The sequence below is a fragment of the Mastigoproctus giganteus genome, chromosome 3 (genome assembly GCF_048544385.1).
Source record: "Mastigoproctus giganteus isolate SK-2022 chromosome 3, ASM4854438v1, whole genome shotgun sequence".
NCBI classification, from domain to species: domain Eukaryota; kingdom Metazoa; phylum Arthropoda; class Arachnida; order Uropygi; family Thelyphonidae; genus Mastigoproctus; species Mastigoproctus giganteus.
Genome location: NC_143577.1, coordinates 50,662,331 through 50,689,215, shown reverse-complemented (window position 1 = coordinate 50,689,215; position 26,885 = coordinate 50,662,331). Strand labels below are relative to the sequence as shown.

General features: G+C 35.9%; 1 protein-coding gene across 1 annotated transcript in view; it reads right to left on the bottom strand.

The window, feature by feature from the left end:
• The window catches only part of rt (Protein O-mannosyltransferase rt), a 207,466-nt gene that overhangs the window by 116,930 nt on the left and 63,651 nt on the right, over positions 1 to 26,885 (bottom strand). The window contains exon 6 of the mRNA XM_090369975.1: positions 5,598 to 5,706. Coding sequence (XP_090226101.1) covers positions 5,598 to 5,706 — 109 coding nt within the window. The remainder of the gene's footprint in view (positions 1 to 5,597; positions 5,707 to 26,885) is intronic.

Sequence of the window (26,885 nt, the reverse complement as noted above, 5' to 3'; positions counted from 1 at the left end):
GTTCCATTCACTAATCTTGTTGCCCTTCTCTGTACTCGTTCCAGCAGCTCTACATCCTTCTTGAAATGAGGTCTCCAGACCTGTATACAGTACTCTAGGTGTGGCCTGACCATTGCCTTATACAATGGAATAATCACCTCCTTATCCCTGCTGGAAAAATTCCTGTATATCATTGACAATACTCCATGAGCTACTCTTGCAGCCCGTCTGCACTGCTCAGAGAACTTCATATCTGCCTGCACAATCACCCCCAAGTCCCTTTCATTCTCTACCACTGTCAGTGTAGTACCACAGAGTTGATACGTTGCTCTGGGGTTGCTTTTTCCCATGTGTAGTACTTTACATTTGTCAATGTTAAACTTCATTTGCCACCTCTCAGCCCATCTGCTCAACCTTTCCAGATCCTGTTGCAGCAGCATAGTGTCAGTAGTGTCCTTGACAACCCTGCCAACCTTTGTATCATCTGCAAACTTGGACATTAAGCTTGATATACCATCATCAATAGCATTTATAAATACAGAAAACAATAATGGACCCAACACTGAGCCCTGAGGGACTCCACTAATAACATTAGTCCACGATGAGCAGTGTCCATTGATTACCACTCTCTGTCTTCTCCCCCTCAACCACCCCTTTATCCATAGCAGCAATTTGCCTCCAATGTCACACTGCTCCAATTTGTGTAGCAGTCTTCCATGTGCAACAGTATCAAAAGCCTTTCTAAGATCCAAGTATATAATATCAAAGTTATTCCCTGCATCCAGTTCTTTTGTGACTGCATCATAGTATCCAATCAAGTTGGTCAGGCAAGACTTCCCCTTAACAAAACCATGCTGTGTCTGAGCTATAACTGAAGTCTTGTCTAAATGATCCTGCAGTGCTTCTTTAACCAGTGCCTCCATTAATTTTCCTGGAACAGAAGTTAAGCTCACAGGTCTATAATTACTTGTGTCAGCCTTTGATCCTCCTTTGTGAATTGGGGTCACATTTGCACATTTCCAGTCTATGGGTACCTCCCCTGAGTCCAAGGAAGCTCTCATAATTATGGCTAAGGGTTTGCTTACTTCCTTTGCTGCCTCCTTTAATATAACTGGATAGATCCCATCCACCCCGGGTGCCTTTCTTGTGTTTATCTTCAACAGTTTCTCCTCCACTTTACTCCCAGTTATTTCAAGATTCTGTAGCTTACTGCTAGAGTTGAATACACCTCTGGCATTCCCCTTGCTGAATAACTCCTCATGTGTGAATGTCGATGCAAAATATTCATTTAGTTTGTTAGCTACCTGAGCAGGATCATCAACAGTTGACCCATCAATATCAAGTGGACCAATCTGATTCATCCCCTTCCTTCTAGAGTTTACATAAGTAAAGAACTCTTTGCTGTTTTTCTTTGCATCCCTTGCCAAGGATTTCTCGTAATCTGCCTTCGCCTGCCTAACCTCCTTTGTAACTTGGTTGCATATCAACTTGTATCTATCATAGGCTTCTGTGTCATGTGTTAATTTGTAAGTATCCCATGCATTTTTCTTCTCTGCCATATGCCTCATTAGTTCATCTGACATCCATTTTGGCCTAAACCTTGAACAATATTTCTTAGTTGGTATGTAAAGCCTAGTAGCTTCCAAGATAAGTTCTTTGAATGCTTCCCATTTTGAATTTGCTGTTGGTAACATCATCAGTTGGTCCCACTGTATAGAATTTAAATACTGTCTCAGTCCATCGTAGTCACCTTTACGGAAGCAATAACCCTTCCCTTTACCCCTAATGGTAGTTACCTCTTTCAGTAAATCCCACTTCAGCACACTGTGATCACTGCCACCTAGTGGTTCATTTATCTGCAGATTCTTAATGCATGAAGAATCACTGCTGATAATCAAATCAAGAGTATTACTCCCTCTAGTTGCCTCCCGAACATGCTGATGTAGAAAACAATCATCCAATAAATCCACAAAAGCCCTGCTAGTGTGTGAGTAACCAGCCCCCAAATTCCAGTCAATATCTGGGAAATTAAAATCTCCTATTATAAGACTCTCTGATTTACTGGCCCACTCTATTTCCCTGTACAGTTCCTTATTATACTCATCAGAGTCATTAGGCCTATAGCACACTCCTACTCTCAATTTTGATCTCCCAATGCTTATGTCACACCAAACTGACTCAACACTGCACTGTCCAGCGATGTCGACTGGCTTCACTTCCTTGGTTTTTATGTGTTTCTTAATTAACAGCATAACCCCTCCCCCCTTCCTATCCTGTCTATCCTTTCTGTAGACGTTGTACTCCCCAAATTGCATTTCTGCATCCCTTATATCTGTGTGACACCACGTCTCTGATATCCCAACAATATCTGCCTTTGATGTTTTGAGCAATACCTCAAATTCATCAAATTTATTTACTAAACTCCTAGCATTGGTGTACACGCAAGTATACCTGCACCTGTTTCTATTCTTAGCTACCCTAACACAACCATCATAGGCTTAAATATCAACTGATAATTTATATGCATCCCACACACTTTTCTTCTCTGCCACGTGTTTCATTGGTTCATCTGCCCAGTAACCTCGAACAGTATTTCTTATTTGGTATGAGAAGCCTAGTAGCTTCTATGATTATTTTCCTGAATGCCTCCCATTTAGAATTGACTGTTGGTTGGCAATTTATACGAATCACATACACTTTTCTTCTCTGCCATGTGTCTCATTGGTTCATCTGCCCAGTAACCTTGAACAGTATTTCTTATTTGGTATGAGAAGTATTAGTATTAGTAATGGCCGCATGGTGCAAGAAAGCCTATGGCTTATGCTGCACCAGCCAAAAAAACGAACAAAACAATGATAAAAACAAAAAAAATAAAAAATAAAATAAATAAATAAATAATAATAATTAATAAAAAAAAAAGGAAATTAAACCTATCATCCTATGGGCTTCCCTTACCCGAAAGTACTATCCAGATGACCTTTGAATTTCCCCAAACTGTCGGCCTCTACCACCCATGAAGGCAACCTATTCCAGTAATTTATAACTCGCTGGCTAAAATAAAACTTCCTGCAGTCCAATCTAAACATTTTCCCCCGTAACTTGAATTTATGTCCCCTAGTTCTAGCATCATTTATAATCTTGAAAATGTCGTCCTCATTCATTTTCCTCATTCATTAGAGGAAACTAGACACCCTCTAAGGTGTCTAGTTTCCAAACTCTGCAACCCACATATTCGAAGTCTTTCTTCATAAGGACGCCCTTTAGCCGATCTCACCAGGCGAGTTACCCGTCTTTGCACCCTTTCAAGAAGCTCGATGTCTTTCTTTAGGTGCGGTCTCCATACTTGAACACAGTATTCCAAGTGTGGTCTAACATAAGCCTTATATAATGGGATTATCACGTCCCTATCTCTACTTGCAAAAGTTCGATAGATCATCGATAGGACACCATGGGCCTTCCTTGCAACCTGTTTACAATGCTCAGAGAATTTCATGTCTGAACGTATCGTAACACCCAAGTCCCTTTCCTCCAGTACTGGGTTTAGTTGAACTCCACCAAGTGAATAAGTTATTTTGGGATTACTGTTTCCCAGGTGTAATACCTTACACTTTGTTGGATTAAAGCATAGCTGCCATTTTTCTGACCATTCCTGAAGTCTATCTAGGTCTCTCTGAAGAAGCTCAGCTTGACAGTGATCATTAACTACTCTACCAATTTTGACATCATCTGCAAATTTAGACATCACGCCCGCTATCCCTTCATCAATGTCGTTTATGAAAATTAAAAATAACAGTGGTCCTAATACTGATCCTTGGGGAACCCCACTTCTTACATCAACCCAATCTGAGGAATAGCCATTTATCACAACCCTCTGCCTCCTACCCTGAAGCCATCCTTGTATCCATCTAAGGATTTTCCCAGTGATTCCAACCTGTTCCAGCTTATAAAGCAACCACTCATGTGGGACTGAGTCAAAAGCTTTGCTGAAATCTAAATAAACAATGTCGAAATTATTCCCTAAATCCAGCTCATGAGTGACCCTTTCGAAATAGTGAACCAGATTTATTAAACATGATTTTCCCTTTACAAAACCATGCTGAGTATCCTTGAGAATTTCAATTCGATCCAAATGATCCTGAATTCCACCCTTGATCATTGCCTCCATGATTTTCCCTACTACTGAAGTCAGACTGACAAGTCGATAATTTCCAACTTCACTTTTAGAGCCACCCTTATGTATGGGAGATACATTTGCACTTTTCCAATCCAAGGGAATCTCCCCAGAGTCTAGTGATGCTCGCATAATTAGCCTCAATGGTTCAATGCACTCGCTTGCCGCCTCCCTTAAGATTATAGGGTATATTCCATCAACTCCAAGAGCCTTACTGGCCTGTAGGCTCAAAAGTTTTTTCATTAAATAATCTTGCGAAATTTCAATATCATTAATTACATATTTTTTAACTTCGCTCCCACAATTTCCCATTGCCACAAAAGGTTTTTCATTTGTAAATATCGATGCAAAATAACTGTTGAGTTCATCTGCAACGGCAGCTGGTATATTTAATACTATCCCCTTTCCCTTACGTAAAGGTCCGATCTGGTTTGTCCTGCTCTTCTTGGCATTTATATATGTGAAGAATTCTTTATCTCCCCTCTTTGCTCTGTTTGCTAGTGATTTCTCATAAACTGCCTTTGACTGTCGAACCTTTAGCTTCTATTGAAGCCTGTCGAAGCCTAGTAGCTTCTATGATTATTTTCCTGAATCCCTCCCATTTAGAATTGACTGTTGATCAATCTCACTGCATAGAATTTTATAACTGTCTGAGACCATTACAGTTACCTTTATGAAGGCAAAAGCCCTTCCTTTACCGTTGATGATAGTTACATCTTTAAGTAAATCCCACATCAATACACTGTTATCATTACCACCTAGTGGGTCTTTTACCTGCAGATTCTTAATGCATGAAGAATCGCTGCTAATAACCAGATAAAGTGTATTACTCCCTCTGGTTGCCTCTCAAACATACTGCTGAAGAAAACAGTTATCCAATAAATTCACAAAAGTTTTGCTAGTGTGTGAGTGACCAACTCACAAATTCCAGTCAACATCTGTTGAAGGGTATTACATTATTTAAGTGTATACCATCCCTGTAAAAACAGTCTCTCCTGCTAAAAAAATACAGACTACACTGAGAAAAATTCTACCCAATGAGCGTTGCACATTCTCTCCAGGGATAAATGCAATAAGTTATGTTTAAATCTCATATCCACTAGGTAAACACAGTATAACTTTTTATGTGACAATTAAAAACAATTCACTTAAATCATCATAGTTTTACAATTGAACTTTACAACTGAACTGAGAAATGCTATTGGATAATCCAACTTAATTTCTTATTTAATTAATTATATATAAAGTAATAGAATTTCACTGAATTTGATATCTCCTTTTTTTTTAAATGCTGTGGGAATGAAGAATTCATATGCTAGCTTGCTCTATGAAAATTTTGTATTCAAATAAATGTAATCTGTTTTATATGTTAAAGAGATTAAAATATTCTAAATTTATATTTTCAAGTAATCAAAAATTACAAAACAAATAATAAACCTCTAAGTACCTATGCTGTTCCTTTCGAAATTTTAGCAGACAAAAAATACCAGATGTAGAGAAAAACAACAGCATACTTTCCATGAGTATGAATCTTGACTGCGTAAGAAGAGAATTTTCTGAAAGAATACAAAATAAACTTGTTTCAGTTAACATATACATATACTATATAACTATAGAATATCGGTGTAAATACACCATAGTTTACCCATAAATTTAACTAAATAAGCAGTGTAAAGGCATCATTTGATTATATCTCATATTGTGGCTAGCTTCATAATGAGATACCAGGTATTGCATTACTTTGAATAAATAACGTTTCTCTAGTAGAGGAGACTACTGTTATTTATTATTTATTCAAAGTAGTGCAATACCTGAAATCTCGTTGTGAAGGTAGCCACAATATGAGATATAATCAAATGATGCCTTTATGCTGCTTATGTATTTAAATTTATGGGTAAACTATGGCGTATTTACACCGATATTACATAGTTAATTTCAACCCATAAAATATTATGCCTTGTGCATTTAGTCTTCAAAATACATATACTATGTATTACGATATTATAAGAAAAGGCAACATATTTGCAAATCAGATTTTAATATGGAGTAAGGTCTCCTTGGGCAGAAATATTTTTAAATTTCTCCAGATGAATTGTTTTTAATCTAACAAATCACACTGGCCTCCATGAAGAACCCTCACATCCACTTGCAATCATTCCACAGTGGTTCTATTAAACTTGGATTGATACTTTAAATGGCCAGTACAGTGTCACATTCATCTCAAACCAAGTTTTCACATATTGAACATTGTGACAGTAGACATTATCATGTTGAAAAACTTAAAGCTGTACACCACAAAATTACATCAATGTTGGAAGAACTGTATTACTGAGGTTATCAAAATATAGCTCTTTCTGCAAGATATTGTCTACAGGAGTCACTGATCTAATATACCACAAAAAAAAGTGCCTAAACTATCATACTGCCACAACTATACTTCACAGCTGGGATAGTAGAAAATATTCTACAGGTTGGTACCCCCAGTTCTTCCATATATCAAGATTTTTCCCTACAGAGATTCTCCTTTTTTTTCTTTTTTCTCTGCTAGTTTTTCCGAGTATGACTGCACTGTAACTATTGGTTTTTTGTGGAAAAAGGCTTGTGTGTAGGAGTTTGTAGACTGATCTGCCTGTTGATCCAATACTCTGCATACTCTCTTTGGTAATTCCAAATGCAATTTTTCTGCATGAAACAATCAACTGCTCAGAGATCCTGTGATGTGAAAACAGCAGACAAGTGGCAAGGAAGGTCCATGGCATTCTATCAATGATTTATCAAATATTTTCTTGCAGAGATAGGAAGGTTATTATCCAACTGTATAAAGCAATTATAAAATTGCATTTGAAATACTGTGTCCAAGTACAGAGACAAGACAAGCTTCTTCAAGTAGTCTAAATACAAGAAACCCACTTGGTAAAATCTACAAAAAGGCACCTGGATGAGGAAAGACTTTGAATATGTGAGCCACAGGGCTTGACAACTAGCACCTTAAAAGGTAGGGACCTGATTGAAGTCCATAAGGCTTGGGGGGGGGGGGGAAATACTATGGTAAAAAAAGAATGAAAGTGAAATTTTCACTGTTATAATCGATTCTAGAAGTAGAGGCCAAAAACTCAAATTAGAGGAAAACAGACTTAGACCAGATTGTAGGAAGTTTTCTTTTAGACAGAAAGCTGTTAATTGCTGGAATAAGTTACCTCGATGAGTGGTTCAGACTGACTGCTTGTGGAGATTCAAAGGTCAGCTGAATAGTTACCCAAGGTAACTAAGGGAAACATTTTAACTTCCCAGATATTGATTGGAACTTGTGGTTGGGCACTCACACACTAGTCAGACTTTTGTGGATTTATTGGACTGTTTTCTGCAGCAGCATGTTCGAGAGGCAACCAGAGAAAGTAATACTCTTGATCTCGTTATCAGCAGTGATCATTCATGTATTAGGAATTTGCAGATTCTTAATGATTTTGTAATAACTGAGAGCAAAGTGGAAGAGAAACTGTTGAAGTTAAACGTAAGAAAAGCACCTGGGGTGGATGGGATCTATCCAGTTATATTAAAGGAGGCGGCAAAGCAACTAAGCAAACCCTTAGCCATAATTATGAGAGCATCCTTGGACTCAGGGGCAGTGTTGCCAACTCTTAATAATATTTCCCGCTAGCCGCATACTTAAAATCCGCTATTTTTATCACTTGACCCGCCAAATTTTTAAAATTTTCATTTGTTTGTACTTTGTAGTGAATAAAAACAAACAAACAAATAGTATATATAAATAGTTATTTATTTTTCTGTTTTTAATATAAAATCAATATCTAAAAATCTAAATTAATTTCGAAATTCAATACTTCCTCATCATATGCTTCTTGTGTACCTATTTTGCGAAGCACTTCTTCAGGTAAAACATAATTTCTACAACATTTTTGAACTATTTCGAGCCCGTATCGTACTGATAAGATTGCATTAACCATGCCAACACTCATTTTGTTGCATGTTTTGTTTTTTACTAGATTTAAGTTGCTGAATATTCTTTCCACATCTGCATTGGATAATGGCAAAATTAAAATACTCAATGCAAATTGGCTAATTTCTTTAAATGGATTTTCACCGCTTGCGTCTCGATATTTCGAAACATCTGACCAAAACTTCACTGTTTTGTTGATGTTTTCCCATTGAACGAGAGTAATGTTTATATACTGTTGCTCAATTTTTTTTCAATTTCTACTTCAGACAATTTTAAATTTTGTAATAAATTTATCAGTGGTTCTTTTTGTTGCTTTAATATATTGTTAACTGAGATTAATGACATTTTTTCTAATTCTTTTATGTTGTCTAGAAGGCATTGTTTTAATTGTTGATACAAATCAATCAAGAAATTACGGCATCTCTCTCTTATTGCCATTTCATCTGTTGTTGTGATAAGTTTATTCATTATTAATTCATTTATTTTTCTTTCAAAATGGTAACCTAAATATGGCTTAGGGTCTAAATAATTATTAATGTCCTCTTCTATCCTTTCAATATGTGTATTTGGTAAAAACATTTTATTGGCAATTATCGACAATAGCGTGTTTAAATCATGTAGTAATAATGTAGGATCGGCAGTATTTGATTCAAAAGATTTGTTTACTCTTTGTACTTCAGATAAGATACGCTAAATTACTTTCATCTTTAAACATTGAATAAAGAAGTTCTGCAGTATAACATTTGTCAGTCAAACGAGTTGTTTCAAAATGGGCTTTTAATTCAATATACTGTTCTAAAATTCTTGTTATAGCAACTTCAATGGATAACCACCTTGTTTGACACGAATGAACTATCTTTTTCGGATCTGCACCATCGTTTATGGCACTGTATAAATATTTGAATTGATTTTGTCGGCTAGTGAATTTACTAAACCAATTATAAGTTTCAGCTATCATGAATTCTAGACTTCTAGGGAATGTTTCGTGGGTTGCATGAGATACTGCTAATTGCAAAGAATGACATACGCATTTAATTAATATCAAGTTCGGTACATCGGACTTCAAATGTGTATAAACGCTGTTATTAACTCCAATCATAACGCTAGCATTATCTGCCCACAACATTATTTAAAGGAAGTTTAAAATTTTCCAGCGTTATTTTAATTGAATTTGAAATATTTTCAGCGTTACACTGATCTAATTCTACAAGAGCTAAGAATGTAGAAACTCTTATCGAATTGCTCATCATAATACACAATTGCAATACCTAATAGTTTTGTTGCACTAATATCGTTTGATTCATCTAGTAATTTTAATCCGCTATAATTTGAAAAGCCATTGAGCACTGACTTCAATAAATCTTTCTGAAAGTGGGGGTGTAGGATATATTTTATAATGCCGCTGCATTTTGTTCGATGAATTTTTAAAGTTTTGGCTGTTTGACCTTGGAATGCATTCTTACATAATTCACCAAGGTGGTCTATTGCCAGTATTGACGAGTGAGCACAAACAAACAAACTTAACTTTGCTTCAGCTTCCACTGTTTGTAAATTCTTGGTGGGAAAATTTAATTTAGATTGGTTGCCTGATCTATTAGGTGAAAATGGTTCTGCTGACTTAATAGGTTTGAAAGTTTTTAAATGACTTTTAATGTCCGAAATTTTAGCAGTAAAATCAGACTTGCAATATTTACATCTTGCTTGAGTTGGATGTCCTGGAACCTCTACTAACCAGTCTTTGAATTGTGAAAAAGCTAACCATTCCTTCCGAAAATTTTGGGTATATTTCGTTTTGTTTTTGTCCGCCATCCTGTAAGGTAAGGCTTATGGCCAGTCCGCCTCTATCGATATAGAAGAAAATATGAAATCGTCAAACGCTTTGAGCGAAATGAAAGACCATGCAATATTGCACGTGCTACAGACCTAAATGAGGCAACGCCGAGAATTACAAAGAATACAGAGAAAATAAAAACAACTTTGATAGCAGGAACAACTAAAAGTGTAATTAAAATCCATTAGACTAAGACACAAGAATTGGAAGAGATGGAACGGCTGTCATCTGTTTGGATAGAAAATCAAACAAAAAACAAGTTTGCTTACGATGAAGCAAAAGCAGTAGCAATATTTTATTACGACCTTTACGTAATAAAAAAATACGTAATAATCGTAATAAAATACTTACGTATTTTATTACGATTATTTTTGTGTTTGGTAATGTTTTGGTTACAAATGTGTGGTCAATCTTGGGTGGTTGGCACCTAACCCAATTTTTCCCATAGGGCCTGTTGTTTATATTGCACGAGGGTTTCTAGGAATACAACTATCGTGCTATACGAGGACTGACTATACTAAGATATTATTACACTGCGGTTATTAGAAATAATTACTTATTACTTATTGCTCTGTGGTTATTAGAAACGTTGAAAGAGATGTCGGTAATTCGGATCGCATTTCTTGGAAGCCAAACAAATACGACGAAGAAAAATTATCCAATGCCATTCCTTCGCGGTTTCAAAAAAAGGCGTCATTAGAATTTTTTTCCACATTTTTAGATTTGATCCAACAATTTAAAGCTATGACCCAATGATCAGGTCGTTTGACCGCGAGCGTAACTACGTAAAATTGTTGGGTTCTCCTCAGGGAAATCCAGAATAATATAAAACCGATTCTTCGCTTTATAAAAAAAAAAACTATGAAATATGATAGCCCTACTATTTCAATTATGAATTATTTTTATTATTAATTAAATAATTAATTGAACAATTAATTTAATATTTCTTAAATGAATATTTCTTAATTTAAATGTTACATTGCCAAAATACATAAAATGCTAAACATTTATACTCTTCCCGCTAAAAAATCCGCTATCCGCTATTTCATATTTTTATCCGCTAAACCTGAAGCAGTTCCGCTAAATCTAGCGGGAAAACCGCTAAAATGGCAACACTGCTCAGTGGAGGTTCCCACGGACTGGAGATGTGCAAATGTATCCCCAATTCACAAAGGGGGATCGAAGGGTGACACGAGTAATTACAGACCAGTTAGTTTAACTTCTGTTCCGGGTAAAATAATGGAGTCGCTGGTTAAAGGTGCATTGCAGGATCATCTAGACAAGACTGCAGCAATAATTCAGACACAGCATGGGTTTGTTAAGGGAAAGTCTTGTCTGACAAATTTGATAGGATATTATGATGTGGTTACAAAGGAACTGGATGCAAAAAATAATTTTGATATCATATATTTGGATTTCAGGAAAGCTTTTGACACTGTTGCGCATGGAAGACTATTGTACAAATTGGAGCAGAATGGTATTAAGGGTAAGTTGCTACCTGGGAGTAATTGTGCAGGCAGATATGAAGTTTTCTGAGCAATGCACACAGGCTGTCAGGGCAGGTCATGGGGTTTTGTCAATGATATACAGGAATTTTGCTAGCAGGGAAAAGGAGGTGATTATCCCTCTATATAAGGCAATGGTCAGGCCACGCCTTGAGTACTGCGTACAGGTCTAGAGGCCTCATTTTAGGAAGAATGTAGATTTACTTGAGCGTGTACAGAGAAGCGCAACAAGATTGGTGAGGGGAATGAAGGGATCCTCTTATCAAGAGAGGCTTAAGTTCTGCAAATTGCAATGGCTGGAGACTAGGCACCTGCGCGGTGATCTGATTGAGGTGTATAAGGCCTTGAATGGGTTCAGCACGCTAAATTCTGATGGGATCCTTCTACTTGCTCAGATCACAAACCTAAGGGGGCATAAATTCAAATTAAGAAAGGACAGATGTAGAATACATGTGCGGAAATTTGCCTTTAGCCAGTGGGTGGTTAATTGCTGGAACAAACTTCCATCTGTCGTTGTGGAAGTTGATAGGTTGAATAAATTTAAGGAGGAACTGGACAGGCATTTGGAGGGAATGGTGTGATTTTTTTTTTTTTTTTTGGCTGATGCTGCATAAGCTCATACATTTGCTTTCTTGCATCACATGCCACTACTACTAACTACTACTACACAGATTTTTTATTTTTATATTTTATATTATTCGCAGCAAAGCAAAAGACTGTGGTGCACTAGAGTACACTACATGACTAATACTAAGTTCTCCAGGGGCTCACATCTGGTGAGTATGGGCTTGGCACACCCAGGGCTCCGAGCTGGATATCATCATTCTTCTCTTTCTTGGTGATTCCTTTCTACTTCTCTCTCTGTCTCTCAGGGTAACTCGGGAATTTTTTTTTTTTTTTTTTTTTTGGCTGGTGCAGCACAAGCCTGAGGCTTCCTTGCACCATATGGCCAATAATAATAATAATAATAATAATAATGTGGCCTTCCACATATTAGTATTATGTCATTTCAACATTTCAATTGAATATTATTACCAGCCACCACCTGAAATGCCGATAATTATTTGAAGGCCCTTTTTACTTATTCAAATTTATTAAATGTTTATTTTCAATGTAGATTAAATGTGAATGCAGCAGTCTGTGGATAAAGTTTTCATGGACTCTTTATTAATCTCTGCCAAGGCTTTAATAAAGCTTTGCTAATGGTAAACTATTACATGCTCCTTGGCAGTTTTCCATGCTTGCAGTTGCGCTACTGCTAAAGTTAACTATGTATAAATTCCAGTAAGAAATGTGCAGTGCCTCACATCATTTTGATCAATGATCAGTCTTCCTTGTATAATCCAGTGGGTACCCATCCCCCCCTAGAATTTTAAAAATGCTTCCTTTTATGATTCATAAACCATGTATTCATTATCATCACCAGTTTATTAGTTCATTTCTCCTCCAAATTCTCCCTTTTCTCATTATACTCTCCTAATCCACAGTTTCTCTCACAATTTCCATCCTTTTCCCACCATCACATTTCACTCTCCCATTACTAACAGAAAATAATTCTTTTCCTTTCTATTAATTATTTATTTTATTCTTTCTCATTCCATCTATTTATACATTCCATCCATTATCTTTTCTTCATAATCTGTTGTTGGCATATATATATATATATTATATTTAAGGATAATATAAAGAACCATTAGAATAAGCAAATCAATCCAATAATAATACCATCAGGGACCTAAGAAAACGCAAAAAAAAAAAATAATAAAAAATAAAATAAATAAATAAATATTATCGCTTTTTACCGACAATCTAGATGACTTCAACTGGGGCCAACCACCCAGAATGAAGGCAAAAAACGACAAGAGGTTCTCTGTTTCTGTGATGATCAATATATGCTAAGTAATTTAAATCTAAACCAGTATAGGCCGAATGTAAATCGAATATAAATAAATCGAAAGATGATAATAAAAGTTAAGAAAATTTAGAAATATTAGAATCAAAGTTAAGAAAATTTAGAAATATTAGAATCAAAGTTAAGAAATATAAGTAAAATGTAAATGTAAGCATATATTAATCATCGTTGACCCGACAGAGAACGTAATTTAATGATTAAAATAAGATTAAATATATAATACATACTACATATTGACCGTATCTAGGACATAATGTAATAGTCGTCAAAATAATATGTGGTGCCTAGTTTCAAAACTATTTCTTATCTATACCACTATTTTTCGCCTTTGTGGAGTTCAGGTTCTATTATTCCTACTCCTTTAGTTTTTCTTCTTACTATCTGCATGTTTCTCTATGCGTTAATTTAATTATTTATTTTTACCGTATCCATCACATAAGGGGCACCACATATTATTTTGACGACTATTACATTATGTCCTAGATACGGTCAATATGTAGTATGTATTATATATTTAATCTTATTTTAATCATTAAATTACGTTCTCTGTCGGGTCAACGATGATTAATATATGCTTACATTTACATTTTACTTATATTTCTTACCTTTGATTCTAATATTTCTAAATTATCTTAACTTTTATTATCATCTTTCGATTTATTTATATTCGATTTACATTCAGCCTATACTGGTTTATATTTGGTTTAGATTTAAATTACTTAGCATATATTGATCATCACAGAAACAGAGAACCTCTTGTCGTTTTTTGCCTTCATTCTGGGTGGTTGGCCCCAGTTGAAGTCATCTAGATTGTCGGTAAAAAGCGATAATATTTATTTATTTTATTATTTTTTTTTTTTTTATTTTTTTTTTTTTTGCGTTTTCTTAGGTCCCTGATGGTATTATTATTGGATTGATTTGCTTATTCTAATGGTTCTTTATATTATCCTTAATATTATAAACATTATGGGTGTATTGCATGATTGCTTGCAACTGCATTGACTCATAAATATTATTTACATATTAGATACAGTTATTGTCGTTTTAACTTTCTTTCTTTACTTTTTTATCAATAATTATAAATATATATATATATATATTGGTTGGCAACATCATCACATCTTTATATCTTTATATTCATGCATTAAGAATTTGCAAATAAAGGAACCACTGGGTGACAGTGATCACAATATACTGATGTGGGAATTATTTAATGATGTAACTACCATCAAGGCTAAAGGGAAGGGCTTTTGTTTTGTAAAGGTGACTACAGGGGTCTAAGACAGTTTTTAAATTCTGTACAGTGGGATCAACTGATGATGTTACCAATGTTGAATTCTAAATGGGAAGCCTTCAAGGACTTAATTTTGGAGGCTACTAGGCTTTTCATTCCAACTAAGAAATACTGTTCAAGGTTTAGGCTTAAATGGTTGTCAGATGAATTAATGAGGCTAGTGGCAGATAAGAAAAATGTATGGGCTGTATATAAAATATCAGGTAACACAGAAGCCTATGGCAGATATAAGTTAGTCTGTAATCAAGTCACAAAGGAGATTAGGCAGGGGAAGGCAGATTATGAGAAATCTTTGGCAAAGGATGTAAAGAAAAACAGCAAAGAGTTCTTTACTTATGTGAACTCTCGAAGGAAAAGGACGAATCAGATTGCACCACTTAACATAGATGGGTTGACTATTGATGATCATGCTCGGGTAGCTGACAAACTGAATGAGCATTTTGCATCTACATTCACACATGAGGATTTATTCAATGAGGGGAATGCCAGAAGTTTACCAAACTCTAACAGGGAGCTAAGGGATTTTGTAATAACTGAGAGCAAAGTGGAGGAAAAATTGTTGAAGTTAAACATAAGAAAGGCACCTGGGGTGGATGGGATCTATCCAGTTATATTAAAGGAGGCAGCAAAGGAAGTAAGCAAACCGTTAGCCATAATTATGAAAGCTTCCTTGGACTCAGGGGAGGTCCCGATGGACTGGAGGTGTGCAAGTGTATCACCAATTCACAAAGGGGGTTCAACAGGTGACACAAGTAACTATAGACCTGTTAGTTTAACTTGTGTTCCAAGAAAAATAATGGAGCCACTGGTTAAAGAAGCATTGGATCATCTAGATCAGTGGCACGCAAACTTATTTTGCTTGCAACCCCCTTTATTATATATAAAATTAATATATAAATTAATGTATAATTTATAATTAATATTAATTATAAAATATAATATAATAAAATTAATATATAAATTAAATTATGCACTAGAAAATTTTATTTGAGCACTGAGAAAGGAATAAAAAAATTTGTTTCCTTTTTAATTTACACATTAAAATAATTGTTTAATATTTTTATTGAATACAGCAAAAACAACAAATCAAATTCTTATTGTTCAATTAAGATTACAAAACAATAAAAAATGAACAATTACCAAACAAAATGATTAATGAGAAGGATGAGCCTGGATAACTGATAATATTTGGATGCAATATTTGAAATTGACAATCTCATGTCATCTTCTGGATCAAGTCTGGAACGCTTTCTTGTTTTTATAGCTGCTAATTTTGAGAAACAAATGTCACATAAACATGTAGATCTGAAAGGCAGCTAGCTATCTTTGTATCACCATTTTCGATAATTTTGTATACCCATCTCAAACAGAAAGCCAAAATTTTTCACAAGTAGTTTTGAAATGAGCATTTAATGCTTCGTCAGATGACAGGTTGATGAAATCTTCCTTTTTGCTCAATGGTAATTTCAGGACATGAAGAAATTTCAAAAACAAAGGGATCTGGAGATACATAATCGTTTGGAAAAATTCTTAATTAGCATTGTTAGGTAGGTGGCAATGACATCCCTAAATTGTCAAGTGTCAATATTATTGCTATTAACAAAAATCAGAAAAACATGGGAACATTTTTCAGTATTATTTTGTTCAAATTCAGTTTTCCAAAGGTTAAGTTTATTTTTGAAAGCTTCTGAGTATTAATATATTTGTTCCCTGTCCTTGAAGACTTAAATTCAAATCATTACGTTTTTCAAATACTGTGTCTATCAACAAAGTAGCTAAGTTTTCCAAGCCATTTTTTAATTGTAAACAATTGAGCAGGGTTCTGATCTGTATCTGACAAAAACAATAAAATTTCACGTTTGAGGGTAAAAAGAAGTCGCAACACTTTACCACTGGGCAACCACCTCACTTTCGTATATAAAAGAAGCATTTCATACGGATTCCATTTCGTTACAAAGTATAATGAAAAGTCTGCTATTTAAGCTTCTACTTTCAATAAAGTTGATAATACTTACTGCATCTTTCAAAACTTTGTTCAAATCAGTTTGCATTTCCTTCGCTACTAATACTTCCCTACTGGGCCGTTTTAATGCATGGGCACACCAGGCGGATGCCAGGGGCCTCAGTTATTGGGGCCTCACTTGTTGATCTTAAATAATTTTTTAAAAGACCCTCTGTCCCATATGTTACGTTGCAGTCGAAAGCAATGCAAACATGGAACATAATGATATATGAATAATGTTTTTGGCTTTCTTTAATAGTTTAAAGTGCCAAAAATATTAATATTTAGAAAAATAATTAACAAATTTAATACTCACTTAGATTATAAATTAATAATATATATATATATATAATTATATACAATAATATATATATATTATGTAATTATAATTATATAATATAATTATTGATATACAGCAGACTCTCGATTTACCGGGAGACTTCAAGACTCCAAATTAAAAAAAAAAAAAAAAAAAACAACCAAAAATCATAAAATTCAAGTAATAACTAGAATAGGTATAAACAGATATTTTGCAAGATGTAAATAAGCGACAAGAAGTGGCGTTATAAGTCATCATTGGGAGATTAATGTGCCTATTATCTTGCAACTACCGCTGTCTTCACACCAGTGCTCAAAAAAAAAAAAAATAAGAAAAGAAACCAAATGTTTAGTTTGTTTTAGTGCACCGCGTTGATTGTTGCATTCCATCGCACCGCAAAAAGACAAATTTTGTTTCATTATTTATGTCAGGGATGTGGAAATTTTTTTTATAGTAATTTTTTTTTTTTTTTTTTTTTGTTGTTTAGAATTCGCGAAAATGATGGGTAAATGCAAAAGAGTTGCGCTTTCAGTTAAACAAAGACTTGAAATTATTCAAAAGTTTGAAAACGGTGCATTCGTTAAATCTCTAATGAACCATTATAATGTTCGTGACCAAACCATACGCGACATTGTAAAAAATAAAGCGAAGCCATTCGATTTAAAATCGACATTGCAAAAAATAAAGGGAAGCATCGTATTAGACACACAGTTTGTACGTGGTAAGGTATCTATCGCTATATATTTTACATAGGTTGCTGAATATTTTTCGATACAGTAAGTCCCCGACTCATGTAACTACGGATTTATGTAAAATTGTTTTCACTCAATTCTTTTTTTTTTTAATTTTTAGGATTGTAAAATTTAAAACAACAAAAAAAAATAATAATAATAAGCAATCAATAACAACAATCACGGCACGCACAAATTGCACATGTGAGATCAGAGTAACAAGAAAAAAAATAGGAAAGAGAAGATTCTTACAATTATTTATGGTTTTTTTTATATGACTGAAGATTTCAGTGAAGGGGACACACACTTCACCATAATAACATAAAAACCCACAGAATTCCAGCTATTGGTATTATCGCAAATGCAATAAGATCGAGTTTACTACCAGTTTATAATAGATTGCCCTAACAGAAACGCAAAATGGAAAGTGCCAATTGTTTTATTGCTTTTTTTTTGGCCTCCAGAAATGTGCTTTAGTAAAATGCTCGCTCATGCGGGGTGATAATAGTGAGTTTTCGTCTTAACCCTGTGAAGTTCTTTACAGAAAATTTCACTTTGACCATTATCATGGTGCCGACTAAGAGAAGAAGTGACAGCGCTACTAGTACATCTACCAACAAAAGGAAAGTGATCGATTTGGATCAGAAAATTAAACTAATAAGAATGTATGAAAATGGTCAAAGATTAACAAGTATCGCGCTGAATTCAGATTTGTCAATAATAATATAGTAGCAATATGTGTTACTAGTCATTCCCGAGTTACGTAAAACTCAACGAAGTAAGAAGTCCTGGAACATATCTCTTACGTATGTCAGGAACTTCTGTATTTTTGGATTAACCGGGAAATCGATTATCCGGGATTTGTTTTTTACCATCTATCCCAGAAAATCAAGAGTCTACTGTATATACATATTTTGTAATTATAATTATATTATATATTTATTAATATATATATTATGTAATTATAATGATATTATATAATTATTAAGTGTACGCTATGCTCCATGCAAAGCTTCTCGCATGGTGATGGAGCATAGTTTCCAGTTCTTTAGCATTAGCATTAGTAGAGGCATTTGATGCAAGAAAGCAAGCTTATGCAGCATCAGCCAAAAAAAAAAAAAAAAAAAAAACCCACTTCCACTTCACCCCTCTGTTCATTCAAAATACCTGTCCAGCTGAGCCTTAAACTTATTTAGGCATTCAACCTCCACCACAAGGATGGAAGTCTGTTCCACCAACCAACCACTCGCTGGCTAAAGGCAAATTTCCGCACGTCTATCCTACATCTGTCTTTCCTCAATTTGAATTTGTGCCCTCTCAGGTGATTTTTCTGAGCTAGAGGAAGAATCCCATCAGCATTGAGCATGCTTAAACCATTCAAGGCTTTATACACCTCTATCAGATCACCTCGCTGGTGCCTAGTCTCCAGACACTGTAATTTGCAAAACTTAAGCCTTTCTTTGTAAGAGCACCCCTTTGTTCAATTCACTAATCTTGTTGCCCTTCTCTGTACTCGTTCCAGCAGCTCTACATCCTTCTTGAAATGAGGCCTCCAGACCTGTATACAGTACTCTAGGTGTGGCCTGACCATTGCCTTATACAATGGAATAATCACCTCCTTATCCCTGCTGGAAAAATTCCTGTATATCATTGACAATACTCCATGAGCTACTCTTGCAGCCCATCTGCACTGCTCAGAGAACTTCATATCTGCCTGCACAACCACCCCCAAGTCCTTTTCATTCTCTACCACTGTCAGTGTAGTACCACAGAGTTGATACGTTGCTCTGGGGTTGCTGTTTCCCATGTGTAGTACTTTACATTTGTCAATGTTAAACTTCATTTGCCACCTCTCAGCCCATCTGCTCAACCTTTCCAGATCCTGTTGCAGCAGCATAGTGTCAGTAGTGTCCTTGACAACCCTGCCAACCTTTGTATCATCTGCAAACTTGGACATTAAGCTTGATATACCATCATCAATAGCATTTATAAATACAGAAAACAATAATGGACCCAACACTGAGCCCTGAGGGACTCCACTAATAACATTAGTCCACGATGAGCAGTGTCCATTGATTACCACTCTCTGTCTTCTCCCCCTCAACCACCCCTTTATCCATAGCAGCAATTTGCCTCCAATGTCACACTGCTCCAATTTGTGTAGCAGTCTTCCATGTGCAACAGTATCAAAAGCCTTTCTAAGATCCAAGTATATAATATCAAAGTTATTCCCTGCATCCAGTTCTTTTGTGACTGCATCATAGTATCCAATCAAGTTGGTCAGGCAAGACTTCCCCTTAACAAAACCATGCTGTGTCTGAGCTATAACTGAAGTCTTGTCTAAATGATCCTGCAGTGCTTCTTTAACCAGTGCCTCCATTAATTTTCCTGGAACAGAAGTTAAGCTCACAGGTCTATAATTACTTGTGTCAGCCTTTGATCCTCCTTTGTGAATTGGGGTCACAATTGCACATTTCCAGTCTATGGGTACCTCCCCTGAGTCCAAGGAAGCTCTCATAATTATGGCTAAGGGTTTGCTTACTTCCTTTGCTGCCTCCTTTAATATAACTGGATAGATCCCATCCACCCCGGGTGCCTTTCTTGTGTTTATCTTCAACAGTTTCTCCTCCACTTTACTCCCAGTTATTTCAAGATTCTGTAGCTTACTGCTAGAGTTGAATACACCTCTAGCATTCCCCTTGCTGAATAACTCCTCATGTGTGAATGTCGATGCAAAATATTCATTTAGTTTGTTAGCTACCTGAGAAGGATCATCAACGGTTGACCCATCAATATCAAGTGGACCAATCTGATTCATCCCCTTCCTTCTAGAGTTTACATAAGTAAAGAACTCTTTGCTGTTTTCCTTTGCATCCCTTGCCAAGGATTTCTCGTAATCTGTCTTCACCTGCCTAACCTCCTTTGTAACTTGGTTGCATATCAACTTGTATCTATCATAGGCTTCTGTGTCATGTGTTAATTTGTAAGTATCCCATGCATTTTTCTTCTCTGCCATATGCCTCATTAGTTCATCTGACATCCATTTTGGCCTAAACCTTGAACAATATTTCTTAGTTGGTATGTAAAGCCTAGTAGCTTCCAAGATAAGTTCTTTGAATGCTTCCCATTTTGAATTTGCTGTTGGTAACATCATCAGTTGGTCCCACTGTATAGAATTTAAATACTGTCTCAGTCCATCGTAGTCGCCTTTACGGAAGCAATAACCCTTCCCTTTACCCCTAATGGTAGTTACCTCTTTGAGTAAATCCCACTTCAGCACACTGTGATCACTGCCACCTAGTGGTTCATTTATCTGCAGATTCTTAATGCATGAAGAATCACTGCTGATAATCAAATCAAGAGTATTACTCCCTCTAGTTGCCTCCCGAACATGCTGATGTAGAAAACAATCATCCAATAAATCCACAAAAGCCCTGCTAGTGTGTGAGTAACCAGCCCCCAAATTCCAGTCAATATCTGGGAAATTAAAATCTTCCATTATAAGACTCTCTGATTTACTGGCCCACTCTATTTCCCTGTACAGTCCCTTATTATACTCATCAGAGTCATTAGGCCTATAGCACAATTATTTCCCAGATATTGACTGGAATTTGGGGGCTGGTTACTCACACACTAGCAGGGCTTTTGTGGATTTATTGGATGATTGTTTTCTACATCAGCATGTTCGGGAGGCAACTAGAGGCAACTTCTTCTAATACATAGGGTTAGGAATGTGACTAAGAGAGACCCAGAAAAAAATTAAGACAAAATTTAAACTGAATAGGGGCCACATTTGTAAATTTGCAGGGGGGGCCCGAGAATTCCTAAAACTTAGAATTCCTAAAATTCTATTGCATTATATGCAAATCATTGCATTATACATAGAATTCCTAAAATTCTATGTATAATGCAATGATTAAAAACTATATTTGGAGCAATCTCCTTTCTTTGCTTTTTAAAGCTTTATTTTCTCCTGTTAATGCAGCCATCAGTACAAATTGCAACACAGTTGTTCCACGTTAGATTATTTGTTTGAAAGAAAATATTTACAACATCAAAAATCTTCTGGCCCATCATTCTTCCAAAGCTTTGCAAAATAGAAAATCCTCCAAACTGTTCCCCTCGTAGCAGTATCCAACATATACAATAAGTTGAACAAGGTTTGAAGTATCTGTGGATTTATCTGACTGTATTGCAAAAATTTGACTTTCTCTCAATCGATTTAATAAATTGAATTTTATGTGGTCCGATAACTGTAATACGCCTCGAAACTGTGTCTCTGGACAGAGGAATGGTTTTTAAATCGTTGCTGTACTTTTCTTCTCCATGCATAATTGAAATAATTTTTATTGCAGCAAGGAGAATGCATCAAATCACAAAGCAGAATAAAGCTTGTGTGCAACCAGGACCGACGGAACAAGGTATGCCAGGTAAGTAGGGCATAGGGGCGCCAACGTCTCGGCCCACCAAAATTCAAAATTTTTATTATAATAATATTTAATAAAAGTATCTCAAGGGTGCCAAATATACATCTGCCTAGGTGTGCCTAAAACCCTAGCAGTGTGCCTGCGTGCAACACACTTGCTATGTATATTTCCTGCTACCGCACATTTGCACCACTGGCCTTAGGCAATTTGAGAATTTGTGCTGCAGGAAGCACGAATGAACAGCTAAAGGGATTACCATAAGGGATTAATTGAGTAGTACTGAGAAGTATCAATACATACTGAGAAGTCGCACTAGTCAGCTGCTTTTTGTGTGTCCATAGCCAGTGAGCAAATTAAGGCGTATTCCCGATGTGGTGGGCAATAGGGTTCATTCATATCTCAGACTAAGTTCGAATAGCAAGGTCTCTACACCTACAGTATTGAAAAAGTAATTTTAACAACAGGTTCTTAGTTTTTATGAACACAAAAAATAAATTTATTTAAAAATTTCCCCTTTTATTTATCCTGCGACCCCTCTGAAGGTCACAGATAAATTAAATGCCAAAAATAATTTTGAATATCATATGAATGTCAAAAATAATTCTGATATCATATGCAGTGGATTCCGGTTATTTGAGCCACTGGTTAATCAGGGCAGCCATTTATTTGGAGCAAATCTTAAAAAACAGAACCCAATCAAGAAAATAGCCAGAGTTTACTTCGCTTAATTGGGACAACATGCCGTTTAATTGGAGCAGGAGACTGCAGCACTGGAGATTACCCTATGATTGTCTCAGACCGGTGGGATTTCTGGAGGTCACAACCATAAAACAATTAGCAGTCACCTGTTTATCGGGCTTTTCTGTTAGTGCAATCTATCATAAACTCGATCTTATTGAATTTGCGATAATACAGACAGCTGAAATTCTGTGAGTTATTATGGTGAAATGTATTTACACTTTTATGGAATCTTCAATCATATAAAAAAATTAATTTCAGAATCTTCTCTTCATTCCTATTTTTAAAGCTTCGTAACTTTTTACTCTGTTTCTAGTTAGTATTAATTATTCCGATTATCACGTATATTCTTCCGATTTTCACGTATCATTTAATTTTTTAATTGATAAGGTAATAAAGGGTAAATTTGTCCTTAATATAGCTTTACTTTTATAGCCTGTGGATAATATTCCTCCTATTTTCGCTAATTAGAATTGCTGTTTAATAGAATTAAAATTCAATTCAAAAATATGATCACAATGATCGGCACTTACTACACATCGTATAGTGTATGGTACTTTACTATGGTGAGTCCATCATAACGTGATTTGATTGTAAAGTGAACTAACTGTAAAGCGGGAGGGTCCATTGTATTTTTACTTTTTTACATGACACTTCGGATAATTGGGGCAGCCACTTAATCGGGCCAAAATGCACTAGTTCCGATGTGTCCCAAATAACCAGAATCGACTGTACTTGCATTTCAGGAAAGCTTTTGATAATGTTCCACATGAAAGACTGCTGTACAAACTGGAGAGGTATGGCATTAAGGGTAAGTTGCTACAATGGATAAAGGGATAGTTGAGTGGGATATGACAGAGAGTGGTAATCAATGGACACTTCTCTTCATGGACAAATGTTATTAGCAGAATTCCCCAGGGTTTGGTGTTGAGCCCATTGTTGTTTTGTATATTTATCAATGATATTGGTGAAGGTATATCAGGTTTAATGTTCAAGTTTGCAGATGATACAAAGGTTGGCACAGTTGTTAATGACAGTAAAGACAGTATGCTACTCCAACTGGATCTAGATAAGTTGGGCAAATGGTCTGAGAAGTGGCAACTGAAGTTTAACATTGACAAATGCAAAGTACTGCATATGGGTAGCAATAACCCAAGAGAAACGTACCAACTATGTGGTACTACACTCAGGGAAGTGGAAAGTGAAAAAGACCTAGGGGTAATTGTGCAGTCAAATATGAAATTTGCTGAACACTGCAGACAGGCTGCAAGGGCAGGTCATGGAATCTTATCTTATGCGGCGCCTCCATAGCCAGGTGGGAAGGAGCAGCAGTGCATAGCACACGCTTCTCAATTAGACCGGGGTTCGAGCCCGTCACCACCAAATACGGAGGATGCGGAAAGGTCAGGGAATGACCACCGCATATGCTGGAGCAATATGGCCTTAGTTGCTAATGCTCCTAAAAACCAAATAAGAAACAAACATGGAATCTTATCAATGATATATAGGAATTTTGCTAGCAGGGACAAGGAGGTGATTATGCCATTGTACAAGGCAATGGCATAATCACCTCCTTTCATCTAGAGTACTGTACAAGTCTGGAGGCTTTATTTTAGGAAGGATGTAGAGTTGCTAGAACGAGGACAGAGAAGGGCAACAAGATTGGTGAGGGGAACAAAGAGGTGCTCTTACTAAGAAAGGCTTAAGTTCTGCAAATTGCAGCACCTGGAGAGTAGGCACCTGCGAGGTGATCTGATTGAAATATTTAAGGCCTTGAATGGGTTGAGCAGACTGAATGCTGATAGGATTCTTCCTCTTACTCAGATTAAGAACCTGAGGAGACACAGATTCAAATTGAGGAAAGACAGTTGCAGAATAGATGTGCAGAAATTTGCCTTTAGCCAGCAGGTAGTTGATTGGCAGAACAGACTTCCATCTTTTGTTGTGGAATTTGATAGCCTAAATAAATTTAAGGCTGAGCTGGACAGGCATTTGGAACAAATGTAGGGGTGAAATAGGAGGGTTTTTTTTTTGGCTGATGCTGCATAAGCTTGCTTTCTTGCATCATATGCCTCTACTAATGCTAATGCTTTATATTCTGCTTTTATCTCCACCATCATTATCCAATGCATAATGTATTTAACCTCTTCCACACATTTTCTTCTTCTTTATTCAGCACTTCTTTATTCATTATCTAGTTTGATAATAGTGCACCAATTCATATGTTATGCTAGTTGATATGAATAACATTAAATATATGATAATTCAATTATATTTCTTGCAGCTCAATATGAATCACTGTGGCACCCTTGGTGCTAACCAGGGTATTCCAGCAGCCAGCAAACAGCCACATTCTTACACATGGAGTTACTTCAATCACTGTAGCAGAGCAATGGCAGCCAGTCACTACTACCATACATGCAGTATGGCCAGTAACTTGTTAAGAATTGCTGCTCCATTATGAAAGTCCAACCTAGAACCAATGTAATTTCTTTTTTAAAAGATTATAAAAGTGTCTATGCTATTCAATCACATAATTTGCCTTTGTCAATGCTTGATATTACCTCATATCAAACTTCTGAAAACAGAATTTTCTTCCCTTTCACAATCTCTTCAGCAAACTATCAATTCCCAAAATTACAACCTATAGAAATTCAAGTCTAATGCCAACAAATATCTTCTCTCTTTTCAGCTTTAAATACATACATGGTGTAATAGGTTCTATACCTTTTGTGACTGAGGTTTTCATTAAAAAAAAAAAAACTCAGACTGTCAGTCCATTATTGCAGTCAATCACCAGTCCTTTCAGCATCAGCTAATTGTTATTATTATCTCATACAAATATTATACAGAATAACAACATTCTATGTATTTTCATCCACAAATTTTTGAAGTTTATGTATACATATACATGATTATATTGTTTCATACCTCCATTTTACTATCCAGTTAAAGCCTGCATTTTGCCTTTCCATTACTATAAGTGGCAGACAAAATAAGCTAGGATGGGAAGGTACTATGTGATAGGGAATACATAAGCCTCTGGAAATGTCCTAAAGGGGTTTGGCACCATTTGTCCACATAGAAAGTCACCAACTCATAAATGTTGAATGATGGTAGAAACCACTATTCTGGTGCAGCTCCAGAAATTCTCACAAATGTCCTATGAATTGAGGTCAGATGATTCAGAGGGCAATGGCAAATAGTTAATTTCATCTTTGAGGCTACCAAGCCACTGCTTGAAAATAATGGCCCTGTGAAGTGTATCATTAAAATTATTTTAATGGTATTGAAGTGTATTGTTCATACTCAGGTGTATTTTGTCTGTAGATGTATGTGTGAAAGGCTGATATGCATGTTGTGCAGACTGAAAAATGTGGAATAAACCATGATAGGGAAATCCTACTCCCTTCACCTGAGGAAGGCCAACTACAATCCTGATTGAAAGGAACTTTGGAAATCCTTTCAGTCAAAGATGGGAATCAAACCTGGATCTCTCCAAATGAGTAAAATATGGCAACATACCATGCCAACTGAACTACAGTGAAAGACCTGTAAGGAGATGTAAATATGTCATTGTGGAAGGTACTTGTTCCGGACAGGCAAAACTGCTGCTGCAGCATGGGATTCAAATGACTCAGAATGGTGGCATAGCTTGTGCCAGTGAGATAGCTATCTAATGGAATGAGAACCCAGGTCATCAGGTAACTTCCACCCCCTTACTTACAGAACTAGTGGAATCTTTGACTGTTGAATGAATATATTCTGGAAGATGCAGTTCCTTCAGCTCATTAAATGTACATGAGTCGATCTGTTGCAAAAAAGCAAAGGATAACTCATCAGACATGTCAGTGCATATGAGCATCATGGATGTTATGAGTAATTTTTGCACAGGAACCCGGTGTCCAACTTTGTACATTTCTTCTGACAGTTTCCATGGAAATAGAATCCTTAAATTTTTTTATGTGTGAATTTCTAACATGCTAAACAGCAAGTCTTCCAGAAAAAACAAAGCTTT